This window comes from Trichoderma ghanense, assembly GCF_004382785.1.
Source record: "Trichoderma ghanense strain CCMA-1212 chromosome Unknown scaffold_6, whole genome shotgun sequence".
Classification (NCBI taxonomy): domain Eukaryota; kingdom Fungi; phylum Ascomycota; class Sordariomycetes; order Hypocreales; family Hypocreaceae; genus Trichoderma; species Trichoderma ghanense.
The window spans coordinates 723363-739608 of record NW_027395669.1 but is presented as its reverse complement, the minus strand read 5'-3'; the positions used below and the strand labels follow the sequence as shown (position 1 = coordinate 739608).

The 16246-nt window shown below is 55.3% G+C and overlaps 6 protein-coding genes across 6 annotated transcripts; 3 read left to right on the top strand and 3 right to left on the bottom strand.

Annotated features, from left to right (window-relative positions):
- On the bottom strand, positions 1-2468 carry CCMA1212_005857 (uncharacterized protein; the record flags this gene model as incomplete). Its single annotated transcript, XM_073703102.1, has 5 exons — positions 1-103; positions 172-1739; positions 1828-2103; positions 2173-2270; positions 2378-2468. 5 exons carry the CDS (start codon positions 2466-2468, stop codon positions 1-3), a joined length of 2136 nt encoding a protein of 711 aa, XP_073558476.1.
- Positions 2469-4558: 2090 nt separating this feature from the next.
- CCMA1212_005856 (Ribosome biogenesis protein YTM1) lies at positions 4559-6162 on the top strand (the record flags this gene model as incomplete). The annotated part of the gene is made up of 2 exons (XM_073703101.1): positions 4559-4755; positions 4835-6162. The coding sequence occupies exons 1-2, from the start codon at positions 4659-4661 to the stop codon at positions 6160-6162; spliced, it is 1425 nt and encodes a 474-aa protein (XP_073558475.1). The 5' UTR covers positions 4559-4658.
- Positions 6163-6298: 136 nt separating this feature from the next.
- On the bottom strand, positions 6299-8302 carry CCMA1212_005855 (Werner syndrome ATP-dependent helicase-like protein; the record flags this gene model as incomplete). Its single annotated transcript, XM_073703100.1, has 2 exons — positions 6299-7038; positions 7102-8302. 2 exons carry the CDS (start codon positions 8300-8302, stop codon positions 6299-6301), a joined length of 1941 nt encoding a protein of 646 aa, XP_073558474.1.
- A 720-nt stretch (positions 8303-9022) lies between these two features.
- On the top strand, positions 9023-9604 carry CCMA1212_005854 (U6 snRNA-associated Sm-like protein; the record flags this gene model as incomplete). Its single annotated transcript, XM_073703099.1, has 6 exons — positions 9023-9047; positions 9123-9179; positions 9239-9277; positions 9334-9361; positions 9434-9497; positions 9563-9604. The coding sequence occupies 6 exons, from the start codon at positions 9023-9025 to the stop codon at positions 9602-9604; spliced, it is 255 nt and encodes an 84-aa protein (XP_073558555.1).
- Positions 9605-9932: 328 nt separating this feature from the next.
- CCMA1212_005853 (DNA-directed RNA polymerase II subunit RPB11) lies at positions 9933-10768 on the bottom strand (the record flags this gene model as incomplete). The annotated part of the gene is made up of 4 exons (XM_073703098.1): positions 9933-10132; positions 10188-10298; positions 10356-10414; positions 10761-10768. The coding sequence occupies 4 exons, from the start codon at positions 10766-10768 to the stop codon at positions 9933-9935; spliced, it is 378 nt and encodes a 125-aa protein (XP_073558480.1).
- Positions 10769-11655: 887 nt separating this feature from the next.
- On the top strand, positions 11656-15993 carry CCMA1212_005852 (Mitochondrial respiratory chain complexes assembly protein YTA12; the record flags this gene model as incomplete). Its single annotated transcript, XM_073703097.1, has 3 exons — positions 11656-12437; positions 12984-15133; positions 15200-15993. The coding sequence occupies 3 exons, from the start codon at positions 11656-11658 to the stop codon at positions 15991-15993; spliced, it is 3726 nt and encodes a 1241-aa protein (XP_073558479.1).
- Positions 15994-16246: the final 253 nt, after the last annotated feature.

Sequence of the window (16246 nt, the reverse complement as noted above, 5' to 3'; positions counted from 1 at the left end):
TTAGTTACCGTTGAGAGTGGCCTGAGTCTCTGGGCTCACGGGCCCGGGCTGCTTTGTCCGAAGGGTCAACGAGAAGGGATACTCCTCGGGGTCCTCCTCCTCACTAGATCCACGCTGTTAGCCTCTTGCTTCCAAGACTGGGGGGGTCAACTAAAGCTGTGAGATACTTACGGCAGCTTCCAGGCAACGTAATCCTCCGTGCTCAAGCCTTCTCGCCCTTCCTGCAAGCTGGCAAAGTCTCCAGGGGTCATCATGCCAGTTCGATCCCGAGGCGAGCCAGGGACGGAGAATGGCCTGGAGATCTTCTGCTCCGGCCCACGGATAAAGTCCTCCAGCTCCTCTTCCTCCTCGTCGCCGTGGAACGAGTTGGGGTATGCTCGTCGGAGCGCGAGCTGGCGGGCCTTGATGTACTCCATGCCCATGCGCTTCCAGTCAAGCAGGTCGCTGAGCCGCTCGGTACGGTTTCGCTGGTTGATACGTTGACGCCGGCTCTTGCCACAGTAATCAAACATGAATTGGCACAGCTGGTTGACAGAGTCCTCGACGCCCTTCATCCTCCGGTCCACAATGTAGATTCCGTAGTCGCTGGAGTTTTCGATGAGCTCTTCCATGTAGCACCCGAAGCCGGAGAGGTTGGTGGTGATGCTCGGGACACCCATGACCGTGCACTCGGCGGGGGTGTAGCCCCACGGCTCGTAGTATGAAGGGAAGACGCCCATGTGACAACCACGCACGAAGTCGTCATAGTCCAGGGGCAGCACGGGGTTGGCCGAGTTCAAGAACTCTGGGTGGAACACGACCTTGACACGATCCGACGGGTGGTTGAACAGCTGCACCCGGCGAATCTGGTTCAGGACGGGGTCTTCGCTGTCGTTGAGCATGTTGTGGGTCACAATCGGCGGAAGGCCGTGGCGCTTCATGGCAAAGAGCCGACGGCGCAGGAGAACGCGGTCTTGGCCGGAAATGAGCTCCTTCTCATCCGGCATCGGGTCGCCCTCGTGCCACTTGAGCGAGCGCTCAAAGATACGACGGCCGATGGCCTGCTCGATGATGTTGGTGGTGTCCTTCAGAGACTTGATGACAGCCTGGCCCTTGAGGGCCTCGACAGTCAGCGACGTGGTCTGAGCAGGCATGATGATGAAGGCGACCACAGTCATCTTGCTGTTGATTGCCTTGAGGCGGTGGTTAAGACGGGCAAGGGACTCGATGAACATGTCGACGCCCTTATTCCGGAACTCGTAACGACCAGCAGTGAAGAAGTATAGAGTGTTTTCGGGCTCAAAGTCGTAGTGGCCGTAGAAGTGACCCCTGACAAAGTCGTGGATCTTCTCCTTGGCCTGCTGGTGCAAGTTCTGGAACTCATGGACCGCCGAGAACTTGGTGACATTGAGGCCGTTGGGCAACACGCCATCGGGCTTTCGCTTCAGGAGATGCTCCGACTCGAAAGCGGTGATGTGAGACACCGTCGTGAAGACGTCGCAGGAATGAGCGGCAGCACGCTCGATGCAATACCGGTGGTAGATGCCGCGCTTTCCCGCCTCGGCGTCCACGTCAAAGTACTGGAGGTTGTTGTAGAAGTCAACCGAGCCGGCACAGAGATATCGCCCCAAGAGAGTGGCATGAGTCGTGAAGATGGTGGTAACATCGATTCGTCTCTTCTTCGTAAGGGGCAGAGCCACACCGGCCAGCCACTCGTGGAAGTGGGCAATGACAGCCTTCTCCTTCTCGTGGCATACAAACTAACTTGCGTGTTAATGACAGTCAATCAAACGCTGAAGCCCAACGACAAGGCCAACAAGAGGGTTGGGATGGGTCAAAGACGCTTACCTCTCCCAAAAACCACGCCACCAAATAACCAAAGACAACAGCCTCATTGGTCTCTTCGTCATCGGGTGGAGATGGGATGCTGGCTACTGACCAAAGGTCCGACTTCCACTCGTTGACGTAGTTGTAGGCTGTCTTGGTATCGATCAGAAGAACGCGAGGGGCTCCCTCAATGAGCCACCGGCCGTACAGCATGCCAATTCCGCGATCCTTCATGGTCTGCATGGTAGCGGCTAGCTCCTTATTGGTGGGCTCCATTTCTTCAACCTCGACTGCGGCCTATTTCTCGTCAGTTGGTGCCCAATTTTGAGCAATTAATTTACATTCTGGCAAAGGTAGGGGACGCACCGATTGGTGGTTGAGGGGACCGATAAGTGTGTAGCGATCGCCATATTCGGCCGTGGTGACAGGCGCCTTGGACTTGAGAACCGAGTAGATACCACCGACTGTGAACCAAAAACCAGGTTAGCGTTTGCAACATCGTCTTCGTTCTGCCCGATATATTGGGCAGAAACGAGCACTGCGACTATGGTGACATAATCGCAAGGGGAACAGGAGCAAAACTCGCCTCGATGAGCTACTTCGGTAGCAATCTCGAAGAGAAGGTGGTTCTTGATATCGCGAACCGGGTGTCCGTCGGCCATTGCGTCGATCTGGACTGCGAAAAGGCGGGCGAGCTTGTTGTTGACCTTTGGTGAGAGCTCCGGCGAAAAAAAGCCTGTGCCAGGGGCCGACAGACCAGATGACGTAGGTGTTAGGGCTGCGCGAGGCCGCACAAGAGGAAACGAGACTGGAGTTTTGTAAGCGCAAGTCTCGTAAAAGCCAGTAAAAGAGGAGAACCAAGTTGACAATGTCTGCGACTCCCAGGAGCAGAAAAGCAGAGGGAAGCTTTTGCTCAGTTGGGCCGAATTTCGGTGCGAGAATATTGTGGTGTGATGGGTTACCTTTGAACTAAGAGCTCCGGCTGAAGGTGGCGTTGCGTTAAGACGGAGTCCGTCTGCTGTAGTAGGTGACGAGCGAGCGCGGGCAGCGAGGCAAACAATGGCGAGGCGCGTGAAGCAGCGAAAAGAGCTCTGCAAGGCGAGAGGACAGCTGGATCGGAGTCTGAGGCCTTGGGATGAGCAGGAGAAGAAGAAATAAGAATCAGGCCGAGAGGGGGAGAAGAAACTTGATGAGGGACTTGGACTGAAGCTTTGGAGGGGTGCTACAGAGAAAGTGGGGACCTCTCGAGGGCGGTGGGTCTGGGGTTGGCGGATAGCGCTCTGCTAGTCCAGAGGGCCAAACTGCTAACAGCCGTGACCTGATGCTGCCCGCCTTGCCGCCTGAGCGTGTTCATGTACGCGATTAAATCTGCAGAACTGCCATGTTGATGCATGCGGATCAGCGGGAGAAGGACTCTGGATTCTGGAATTGGGCAATTGGGCGCTGCCAGCTTACCTAAGGTCAGGCGCTGTGCCGTGCTTTGGTGCCTTATTCTGCGCGATTACTTGATGCTTCCTACCCAAGGTAGGCATCTTTGGGCGTCCCCCTAGGTAAGGTACCTACCTACTATAACTGCCCTTGTCTTCAGCCTGGGTGGCTCCCCGTAACAATGAACCAGTTTTCAGATTGGGATGGAGCACTTTCGCCGCATTTTGCCAGTACTAACACCAGTTCTGCCTGTCCACCGTCCCGCTGCGAAATCTTCCAAGGTTGTTGTTTGCATGGTCCCTCGTCTAGGCGTGGCCGCCACACAGCGCCTCTCCAGTCAGCATCATCATCAACCGCAGCCCAGAGCCGCTGACGTGCCCCCTCCTCTGCCAGAGCAGACGGTTGCACATCCCTGCATGACAAACGGCCGTCCTTCTTCCAACCAGCGGGTCGAGGCAAGCCAACCCGTGGGCAAGGTGAGGTGGTGAGGTACCAGAACTGGCCTCGTGCACTACCTGCCTAGCAGTGTGGGGATGACGCCATGGATTGCGGGGGAGCTGAGCGAGCGTATGAGAGCAGAGATGCGGATTGGCTGGTGTTTTGCGTCTGGACGGCATCTTCCATGGCATCTTGTCGTGGAGATGCCACCAAGTCTCCAATGAGGGAATGACAGAGCGGCCATTGCTGCGGCTTGCATGTGTCGTTGCTGCATCTCTCCGCATCCAGGCACTGCGGCTGGGGATCGCGGTTTTGGGTAGCATCCCATGCTCAATTGCACGGCAGTGACGCCGATACGTCGTCGAATTGGCAAGTATTCACAAGGCTGCGCATACAGACACGCGAATCGCGATCTAGGCTTTGATGTTCGGTTGGAAATCCGGGGATGACGTACAATGCCTATCAACGACGCTCTGGCATTGTGTTGGCCAGGTTATGTGTGCGCTGGCCATTCCGTCTGGAGTAGGGATCACTCCGACCATGACCACTTTACTGAGAACCAGGAAAAGTGATCTAGAAACGGTAAACCGATCTGCCATTCCCCAGATTATACACTTCCTGACCAGTGACAGTTAGTTCATTGTTCCTCCTCCGTGTCGTCTGGCATCAAACTTAGATCATCAATCGGGCGGTCTAGATGCAGCTTAGTGTGCATTAGGTCGCTCGTTCAGCCTTGTATAGAAGCGTATTTGATTGGATGCACATTTCTGCCACGCCCCCCCGCAGTGGGTCCGTAACACGCAAGGCTGCGCTGTCTGTCCAAAATTTTTTGAGATTCTCTTCCAGCCTACAACCAGCCATTGCCAGCAACTCGCACCAACCACGGCAAAATTTCTGCAAGTGCCATACTCCTTTGGCCATAGACTACTGGAATATTCAGACTGAACAATTTGAGCGCATATCATTGCAATCTTCATTCTGCCTCAATGGACGCCTCATCTGCTCAGGTGAAGGTCGTCTTCACCACCGACGAGCCGGACCTCGTCCTCCCAGAGTCCAAGAGACAACTGCTCGTGCCAGCAGGTTGGTGCCCCTGCCTCTTTCTCTCCATCCGCTCACTTCATACGTCGATCAGTGGACAAAGATTGCTGACATTGCCCAGACATCAAGCGCTATGGCCTCTCCCGTATCTTAAACTCCGAGTCGATGCTGGACACTTCATCGCCCGTCCCCCTCGACTTCCTCGCAAACGGCACATTTTTGAAAACGAGCATCGAAGAATATCTCAAGTCAAATGGCCTATCCCAGGAGACAACTCTGACCCTGCACTACGTCCGCAGTCTCCTCCCCCCCGTCTACGAAGCCAGCTTTGAGCACGACGACTGGGTCAGCGGCGTCGACGTCCTGTCCTCAACCTCTCCAGCCGGCCTTCTTGCCGGAGACGCTACTGTCAACGATCGCATTGCCAGTTCTTCTTATGACGGCCTCGTGAGGATCTGGAACCCTTCCGGAACGGCAATTGCCGTTTCCGCGGGTGGCAAAGGCGAAGGACACACTCAGCGCATCAACGCCGTGCGATGGCTGTCACCGACTCAGCTGGCGTCGGCCGGCCTGGATCGAAAAGTCGTGGTCTGGGACTACAAGGAGGCGGACGATGGCTTCTCCGGCACCCTCAAGCCCAACATGGAACTCTGGGGACACGAGAAGAACATCCACAGCATCGACGTCAACGGTGCCACCCGACGCATCCTGACTGCCTCGTCCGACGGCCGCGTCGGCCTGTGGTCTGCCTCGAAACGAACCGCGCCCCAGGCCGACCCCGAATCCCTCCCCTCAGCGCATAGCACCAAGCGCGCCAAGCTGTCCAACGCCGGCTCGACCGCCCAGCGCGGACCCTTGGCCATGATCCCCCTGCACGACGAGGCCGTCACCGCCGCCATCTTCCACCCCAAGGACTCGACCGTCGCGTACTCGGCGTCCCTGGACCACACAGTCAAGACCATCGACCTCACAACGCAGCGGGAGGTATCCCGCCTGACGACCATGCACCCCATCCTCTGCGCGACGGCACTGTCCGGCACGTCGCTCGTGGCGGCCGGCTCATCGGCGAGACACATCACCCTCCTCGACCCCAGAGAGTCCGCCGCCGCCACCGCCGCCATGACCCTCCGCGGCCACGTCAACATGGTCGTCTCCGTGGCCCCCAGCCCGGACAACGACTACTCGCTCGTGTCCGGCTCGCACGACAGCACGTGCCGCGTGTGGGATCTGCGCAGCGTCCGACCTGCGTCGTCCGAGGAGGGCGGCGGCAGCGTCAGCGAGCCCGTCTATACTATTGGCAGGGAGTGGCTCAAGGGCAAGAAGCTGCCTCCTGCGGGCGACGGCGCCAAGGTGCTGACCGTGGCGTGGGACAAGACCTGGGGCATCGTCAGCGGAGGAGAGGACAAGAAGGTTCAGATCAACCGGGGCAAGGGGCTGCTGGCATCATAGAAGACTTGTTACTCTTCAAAGGAGGAAAGCAAAAAAAAAAAAGTACTGTCTCATATTTGCATATACCAAAAGGCTACCGTAATAATTATACAACGCGATCATGTTCTATCGTTTAAAAGTCTCAGGTCTCCTTGTCTCATGTAGTGCCTGCCCCCTCTGCCTGCTGCTCCTTCATCATCTTCTCTGCCGCCTCCGTGCATTCCCTCACCAGAGTCGAATACTTATACATGTACGGCTTCGTAAGATCTATATGTGACACGACCTCTTTATGCAATCTAATCGCAGGATAAGGCAATTTCTCAGCCTGTATGGCGTCTATAACGTAGCCAACAACAGTAGTCGTCAGGAGCGGCGGATCTCGCAAGAGCGTTGCGATATCGGCAGGGCCAAGGTCCTCGTTCTGATGCCAGATGTAATACGCCCGGAGGCGGGCAGCGGTGGTCTCCAGCTTGTTTCCCTTGGATGAACGGTACTCATTCATTCGGATTTCGGCTTCAATGATCCGCGCGTCTCGTGTGTCTTCAGGCTTCGATTTTGCCGCTGAAGGTTCGGAAGCCGCGTCTCCCGTCGCCGGTGTTTCCGAGGCTGCGGCTTCTGATGTCGAAGTCTTTAGGGATGGAGCTCTACGCCTGGTAGCTCTCGGCCTGGAAGGTCTGCGTCTTGATGTGGGGGCCGTTTCGTCTATAGCAGTTGTTGAAGGATCCAATGTCATGGCATCCTCCTCTGCCTGAGCCTCAACAGCCGGAGGCTCAGGAAGGGGGATGGGTAGCCGCAGTTCGGCATGGTGCGGCCTTGGAGGGCAAGGCACAATTGCCTTTCGTTTCTCTTCAAGCACGTAGTAAAGCTGAAGGCCTGCATAAGCATCTGAGGCGGAATCTGCAACTCATTAGCCAAAGGTAACCAACAGCCATCTGCCTGAGCAAGAAACAGTGGCCTTACAGTGAATCTGCTGAGGGTTGAGCCGCCTCATCCAATTGCCGGTTCGAACAATGTGACCCTTGTACAGAGGAAGCAGTAGGTGATCTTCGACTTGGGTAGCCAATGACACCAGGCCCTTGTTGACCATGTTAGGCTTCTCTGGCAGATACTTGACGACCTTGTAAAGATGGCTCAGCTCGAAGACGCCGCGAACAGTGACGCCGAGGTAGTTCTTGAGGCGAGTGCAGTCTCCGCCGATGTTGACGCCGACCTTGGTCACGTTAGGACTCTCCAAGATCTTGCGCAGCGACGGAGCAACTAAATCGCCTTCTTCCTTTGGAAACAATGCCACATGAAGCAGGGCAATCCGGCTAGGGCTTGCAATTTGGATGAGAGAGACGTTTTGCCGCGCCCCGTCCGTACGCGATGCGTACTTCATCCACTCCAGGTCAAAGCCGAGGACATCCTCGTTGAGGAAATACTCCTTGCAGACACGCTCTGACGTGGCTTTACTTTCACAGTAATGAACCTTGACATTATCCACGGCGCCATTCTCACCGGCTCGATGGTACATTGTATGTGACCAGTGAGACTGGGAGGTGCCAGGAACGGCGGCACGAGCCGCGAGGAACTCTTCTTTGGAGATGTTGAACTCTAGCGGCGTCGACGGTGGCTCGACAACCGTCTTTGCTCGGGCATCAGCACCGGCATCAGCGCCGGCATCGGGTCCAACATCAGCTCCGGCATCAGCACCTGCACCAGTAGCAGCGCCGGCGACGGAAGCGACAACGCCCACACCCGGGATAGCTGCGATACTTGGTCCGAACAAAGAGATGGTCGTTGTTTCAAAGCCGCTTGAGCGTGGCAGAACTGAAATGGCACCAGTGCCAGTGCCAGTGCCAAATGCGGCGACGCTCCCCGTTGAGTGGACGGGGACATAATTCGACTCGGGAGAAGAAATGGGAGGCCTTTCAACATCTCTTGCGAGTGGTTGCACTGATGGTACTGGATTCTGGACAGCATTTGCCGAGCACTCGTGCACGCCGAATGGATCTGGATTTACAGGGCCGTCGGCGCGCCCCTCGTCGCCGCCGATAAGGGCCGAGGTGTGAAGCCCCGAGGCAACGGTCGTCGTCGTCGGTTCAGGCCGCAGAGTTGCAAACGCTCCAAAGCGCACGCCGAACTGCGAGCCCCATAGCTGGCTGGTGTGGTTGAAGCTCATGGTGCTCGTCGCTCTGGCCAGGGAGCCTCTGCAAGAACCCAGGACGGGAGCAAGCAGGCATGAATGCATGCTCCGCGCGGGCTGTTAAGTATTATAGCGACTTGTGTAGGCGGGAAGGCCCGCGGGCAGAGCAGCTGGTCCGCGGCTTGCAGCAGTGCGCCTCAGCAGCACACCTGAGCAACGCCTCGTTCGTTCCAGGTACAGCAGCTTGCAGGCAGTATCGCGGGCCAGGCCATTAGGAGCGCGCCGTGGGCAGCAGGGACGCCAGAAGGGGCTTGAGGGAACGGGGAAGCTGAGGCTGCGGGCGAGGGTGATTGGCCGCCGGGGCAGCCATCATGTATCAGCGCGCTTAGGTGCAGAAAACAAGAGCATGGGGATGGAATGGGATGCAGATGCAGATGCGACTGCGGAGGACGGAGCAGCGTTGTTGCAACGAGCCTTAGTCAGCATCGCGAGGTGTGTCCTGTGGGCCAGGCGCTGTTTTGCTTGCCCTGGCCTTGTCCTGCCTCTGCCCAATTTAGCGCCTCAGCCCATCAGATTCGAGCTGGGAATGACTTTGACCTACAGACAGTGAGAGCTTGAGCCAGATCCTTGTTCTACGAGCTCTTATTCCGCTGTAAATCCTTTTTTTTTTTTTTTCTTCATTACGGATACACAACTGCAGGCTGCATCTGCCACGTCGGATAGGCAACAGGCGAAACCCCTTCAGGCAAATTCAAGATGGCGTCACAGCTGCTACCCCTCGGTGAGTCCTGGGCAGCCGACGACCCAACGCCGTGTTCCTCGAGCCATGGCTCATCTCACTGACACACGACCCCAGAACTCATCGACAAGTGTGTCGGATCAAGGATATGGGTCATCATGAAGGGCGACAAAGGTATGGAGGCCCAGCATTGTCCCGTCGCCGTACCGCGGGGATGTTGACACCTGGGACAGAGTTTAGCGGCACGCTCCTGGGCTTTGATGACTACGTCAGTAAGTATACGTATGCACATGAACCACGAGGAAACTTCCATCTAACTAGAGAATAGACATGGTGCTGGAGGATGTGACGGAATTGTGAGTCTTGATCGAATTCTGCTCTAGGTGTAGGGCCAAAGTTGACTGTTTGCTTTTTCTCTTCTTTCGCAGCGACTACTCTGGAAACCACACAAAACTCCCCAAGATCCTGCTCAACGGCAATAATATCTGCATGGTATAGCTACCGAGCCCCCCTCTCCTGCCTGGTATTGTGCCGCATAGGCTAACACAACCCCCTAGTTGATTCCAGGAGGAGAAGGGCCAGTTGGTGCCACCGCTTGAGGGAATCTACAAACTACGCATCTCAAGTGCATGCCGGCTCACTGTGGTAAAATGACACACCTCTACGGGCGTGCCATATACATGTGGCTTGCATTCCGCGACTGGAACTACTGGGATCCGGCGACAATGGAAGAAGTGTTCTATAATTGGTTGGAGGATATCCAGCTTCGAGGCTGGTTCGCGTTATTCCCATTATGCATACTGTATGGTTAAGATGAAGAAAAAAAACCAACGAAACTCATTTTCCGCGGCTCAAACCAAGCCGAAACAAAAGCCAGATTCCATGTTCCTATAACGCCTTCCTTTGAGACGATCTCGTGTGAATTGCTCAATGACCATTAGATGGCATATTCCCCTGGTCTCCAGTATTGGTGATACGTCTCAGCTCCCATTCGCGAGTGAACTCCTGGTACAACATCTCGAGCTGGTTGATGAGCTTTTCGCAGACCGACGTAAAGACGTCGCGAGGAGAAATGGTCCCGTCTGTTTGGACACGGATGTACAGCTCGGGGACATTAGGATGAGCAACTATCGTGTCTCGGTCAGCTTTCTCGCCATAGCGTCAGTCGAGACCGAAACCTACTCTTGTACCCGGCCATGTAGACGTTGGGGTGCGCCTTGAGGTGCTCGGAGAGCAGATTGCCCAGAGTGTGGTCTTCCTTCTTCAGAACAAAGTCTGAAGTGTTGGACATGCCTGTGAAAGAGAGGGTAAGTTTCTAGCTGACCTGAAATACGAACGGCAGCCACTCACCAGAATAGACCTTCTCCTCAATCTTCTTCTCGCCGTCGGCGAGCAGAAAGAGCTCGAAACTGACTCGAGGTTAGCACAGAGCCCATCAAAATAATCAAAGCTGGTCAGAGCGAGGAAAGACGCAACGGATGATCCTGGAGGTTGTCATGCTTTGTGTTGCATCCCGCCATTTTCACTGAAGCAAAGGCGAATAAGAGATAACGAGAAGTGATTGATGTTGGTGAAGGAGATGATGAAGCGTGCAGAAACGATGGGCAAGAGAAGCAGAGGTGAGTTTGGCATAAACGAAAACCAGGCAGCTGCCAGCTCGCGTGCCATTGTTTGCGGCTGTGAGGAGACGGCAAGTGCACACTGAATTGCTGCTGGTTGCGCGCTTGCATGGACCAGCAGGCAATAAACAGACACCAGCACATCATCAGCAAGAGCCGCGCAATTGCTCCAATGGCATCCCAGGGAGAAGCGATGTTTGGATGAATTGCTCTTGCCTTGAGAAATCTGCTCTCAAAGCACGATAGTTCCCGGCTCCTGGCGAGGCTTGGCAACATCACGGGAGATGGACTGGAACATCATGTGATGAGGCATGGCGGCAACAGAAAGGAAGCCATTGAACAAATCAGATACGTACCGATCCGGTGCGTTCATCTTGATGGGGAATCGAGGTTTGGCTGCGAGAACTTGAAGGTTCACTCAAACGACGCGTTGGCGGAAGTCTCGACGGAGGCGGCACGGCCAGGGGATACCGTCGAATCGGCGGCGAGAAGACAACTAAGGATATAAGAAAAGATCGGCTTTTTGGATACCGTTAATGCCAAATTTGCTCTGCCGGCCTGAGACCTGAGGTTTCGACAAGAGAAAGGTTCACAAGGGTTCTGATGGCATCCTCGGTCAAGGGTGGTATAGATATTGAATGGTTCAGCAGCGATGCGATTCAGAGGCTGGGCGGCGAGGTTGATTTCACAGCACATCGGCTAAAGGCCGGCTGCAGATTGAGTTTAGGATGCGCAGCGTTTGACGTCCGCTTTGATCCTCAGATCCAGGGGCGTAAACTCAATCAATCTGGCAAAACGAGAAGAAATCAATTTGATGATTACAAACGGTGAATTGTTATCAAAATGCATTGATGGAAATTCAGATTTGGAGTAGATGGTAGATCGGGTTCGTTAAACTTTAAACTGCCGAAACTTGGCGTGGCATTATTCCCTCGTTAGGCAGTCCCTGAACAGATTTCCAGGCGCCACCAGAATCCAGCACCCTCGCTTGCAGCTTGACCTTTTCTTCTCCAAAATCACACACGAGGCCCATGCCGCGAATCCCGCCATGGCTCTTTCGCAGGGCCAGTCGTCGCTCACCCAACATTGCTGCACTTCTCCCGGCATGCAGAAACCTTCAGTCGGCCATGAATGAGTTGCGATGGCTCAAAGAGCATGTCGGCGGCATCACACGCACCCACCAAGAGGGTCTACTCTTCAGACTGTGCAGGAAAAGAGGGCAAGGCTATCCTCTGCAGTACATCTTGGGATCCCAACCGTTCGGGCCACTTGATATCAAATGTCGGCCTGGCGTGTTGATCCCCAGACCAGAGACCGAGGCGTACACCTATCACCTTGCTGACCTTATCAAGGCCGGGAGCTTGGGGGTTGGCGCATCGGTCCAGGGTCTCGGAATTGTCGACTTTTGTACGGGCACGGGCTGCATACCTCTACTTCTCTATGCGTTGCTCTCCAGACAATTTGAACGTTTAGAGGTTCTGGGAGTGGATATCTCTACTCAAGCGGTCAGTCTTGCCAGAGACAATATTGTTCATAATGCCAGGCTCGGCCATCTTGCAGACACACGGCCAAAGCACACCGTCGATATCCTACAAGAGGATATCTTTCAGGACCAGGTTATAGAAAAGCTCCAAGAGCGCGCCTGGGACGTGATGGTATCTAATCCGCCCTACGTTTCCCGACGAGCGTGGCACTATGGAGGTGGCCAGATTGGGCACTCGGTTCGCAAGTATGAGCCGTCCCTGGCCTTGGTCCCAGGAGATGGCATTCCCATTCCTGCAGATTGGGAGCATGAGGACGTCTTTTACGCCAGGTTATTAGACATCGCATACAGACTCAAGCCGAAAGCGATGCTCTTGGAGATTGGTGACGAGATGCAGGCGGCTCGTGTGATATCACGATTCTCTCAGCACAGACTCTCTAGGGATTCACACATAGAAGTTTGGCGAGATTGGCCGGACTTGACCCCAAGACATGAAAGCTTTTTGCTGGAAACCACGGCGATTGATGGACGTAGCCAAGCAGTCCTCGCCAAAGGCAGCGGGAACATACGTACCATCTTCGTCACTCTTGGCTCCTCCTGATATCAATCGCTTATTCACCGAACTTTATCCCCTTTCGTTTACTATCCTTTTACCTGACTTTTCACGGGACGGTCCTTTATGGCTAGCATACTATTACTATTTCCCCAAGATCAAGATTTAGAATATAATAAATTCCATCTATGACAGCACGAGCTTGGTGGCAAGATATTAGAGGAGCGGAGCTTCACCCAGGCAGAAACCCGATCCTCCGAGGCGACCTTACCCTGCATCGCTCCGAATTCCGGCACGTGACTCCGTACAATTTTCGGGGTTAGAGTGGATTCGCTCGCCGGCAGGCTTCAGTCTCGTGGTGTCATCTGGAACAGCTTAGAACTTCTCAAGTCTGCAGAGGCGCCGAACCATTGCTCGCGATTTGTACTCAGCGCATGGTCTTCTCTGAGGCACACTGAACTCGGAGCCATCAAGCGCAACCCTGCGCAGCGAGTGCGACAAGCTTGCGCTGCTCTCTCCTGCCATCGACCCAGGACCGGCGGATCCGCCGCAAGCCAGAAACCGCCCCCCTCCACCATGTCAAGATATCTTCGTCAGTCGAGCCAGCTCGCGCGGCTGGCGAGGTTCTCAAACAGCGTGAGCTTACAGAGAACACAGAGGCTCGTCGCCCGCTCCAGCGCAGTCTCTCTCAGAGCGCTGCCGACGCCCTACGGCATTGTCCCGCGATTCTACTCCTCCAAACCCCCGCATCCCGACGACAGCAAAAACCCCGGTCCAGAGAAGCCGAACAGCCACAATGACGCAAAACCAGACACAGACGGCCCGGAGTCCAACAAAGTTCCTCTGCCGCCTCTACCAGAGGGCTGGATCCGCCTCACCAAAGAGGAGATCTCTCAGCTGCAGTCCTTCCAACAGTTGCTCCCCGAAGGCCAGAGACAGACCCTGAAAGACATCCTGGTGGGGCTTCAGCATACCGGCGTGCCGGCCGAGGTCCGCGAGCTGCTACACAAAATGCGCCAGGGACCTGGCAACTTGTCGATAATGGATAAGGGCAGACTGATGCGATGCGTCTTCATCACGGCCGAGCGAGTGGCGGAGTGGGAAATTGAACAGCAGCAGCAAGGAAAGCGAGGCATGTTCGACCAGAATAACCCCGAGATGAACGAACACAAGGACGGAGAAAAGGGACAAGATGCTGGCCGAGCTCACAAGGCGTCCGACGAGTCTCACTCAAACCCGCAAGGATCCGGAGGCAAATCACCCAAACCGGAAAGGAACGGTTGGATGGATGCTCTTCAGACTGGTCTTGTGCTTGGTATCACGCTTTGGGCAATCGAATCGTTCAGCAGGCCCTTCTCCGAGAAAGAGATCACCTGGCAGGAGCTGCGCAAGAACTTTTTGGACAAGGGCCTCGTGCAGAAACTGGTGGTGGTCAACGGCTCTCAAGTGCGTGTGGAACTGCATCCCGATGCCGTCCAGGGAGCGACCGATGGGTCTGGAGCTAGAAGAACATATGTCTTCTCAATTGGATCGGTTGAATCCTTTGAGAAGAAGCTGGAAGAAGCCCAAGATCAGCTGGGCATTCCACCATCGGAAAGAATACCTGTCAGCTATGAATCAGGCGGCAGCACCCTCGGCAACCTCGTTCTGGCATTCGGACCTACTCTTCTCTTCATCGGTCTGATCTTGTGGACGCAGAGGTCCATGAGTGGACGAGCAGGAGGTGCCGGAGGCATGTTCAACTTTGGTAAAAGCAAGGCCAAGAAGTTCAACGCCGAGAGCGCTGTCAAGGTCAAGTTCAGCGACGTTGCCGGTCTGGAGGAGGCTAAGACGGAGATTATGGAGTTTGTGAGCTTCCTGAAGCAGCCCGAGAAGTTTGAGAAGCTGGGTGCCAAGATTCCTCGCGGTGCCATTCTCGCCGGCCCTCCAGGAACAGGAAAGACGCTTCTCGCCAAGGCCACTGCTGGAGAGTCCGGCGTGCCTTTCTTCAGCGTGAGCGGTTCTGAGTTTGTGGAGATGTTTGTTGGCGTGGGTCCTTCTCGTGTGCGAGACTTGTTCGCGGAAGGCCGAAAGAACGCTCCCTGCATCATCTTCATTGACGAGATTGACGCCATTGGTCGTGCTCGAATGGAGAGTGGTCGTGGATTCGGCGGCAACGACGAACGAGAGGCTACGCTCAACCAGATCCTGACGGAAATGGACGGTTTCAACACGCGAGAGCAGGTCGTCGTCTTGGCTGGCACCAACCGTGCCGATATACTAGACAAGGCACTGATGCGTCCTGGCCGTTTCGACCGACACATCTTCATTGACCGACCTACTATGAAGGGACGACAAGAAATCTTCCAGGTTTATCTCAAGAAGATTGTCACCAAGGAAGACCAGGAATTCCTCGTGGGCCGACTTGCCACCTTGACCCCTGGCTTCTCCGGTGCAGACATTGCCAATGTCGTGAATGAAGCAGCTCTTATCGGTAAGTTTTCCCACCATCCGGCGCAATATGTGTTTGGGGAGTTCGATGGACTAACAGCTTGAACAGCCGCGAGAGAGAACGCAGACGACGTCAAGATGACGCATTTCGAGCGAGCCATTGAGCGTGTCATCGGAGGCTTGGAACGCAAGTCGCTGGTTCTCCGACCCGAGGAAAAGAAAACGGTGGCTTATCACGAAGCTGGACATGCCATCTGCGGTTGGTTCCTGAAGCACGCAGACCCTCTGCTGAAGGTCTCCATCATTCCCCGTGGTCAGGGTGCTCTGGGCTATGCGCAATACCTGCCCCAGGATGCCTATCTGATGAGCACGAACCAACTCATGGACCGAATGGCCATGACCATGGGAGGCCGTGTGTCTGAAGAGCTACACTTCCCCACGGTGACGACCGGTGCCAGCGATGACTTCAAGAAGGTCTCCCAAATGGCACGCAGCATGGTCACACAATGGGGCATGTCAGAAAAGGTGGGGCCTGTGCACTTCGACAATGATCCGAACCGCATGGTGAAGCCGTTCGCCGAGGCTACTGCCCAGCAGATTGACCAGGAGGTGCATCGGATAGTGGAAGAGGCCTACACTCGGTGTCGCAACCTTCTGGTGGAGAAGAAGAAGGAAGTCGGGCTGATCGCCGAGGAGCTGCTGAAAAAGGAGGTGCTCTCACGCGATGACATGGTCCGAATTCTCGGCAAGCGACCGTTCGACGACAACGAGGACTTTGAGAAGTTCTTCGGCAAAGAGGAAAGCGCTCCGCCTCCTTTCCCGACCGAGACCGACACTCCGAGGGAGGATCCTCCTGCGCCTGCACCAGCCTTTCGGGACCTGCCAGACGACGGAAAGAGGTGATGGTGATGTCATGTAATAGGTGTGTACAATGGCAAAGAAAGAAGAGCGGAGGTTGCAGGTTGATTAATCAAAGCCGGAGGTGTTGGATCTCGTTGAGAAAGATGAATGTGGGAAATAAGGGAAACTGCCGGGAACTTGATGACACGCCCGGATTGGCTGCCGCATCTTCCTCAACGGAGCGGATAGCAATATCTGCCGTCCCGTTGTCGAAGACGGTAGCCAGTNTTGTTGGCGTCTGTTCTTGGTTCTGTTG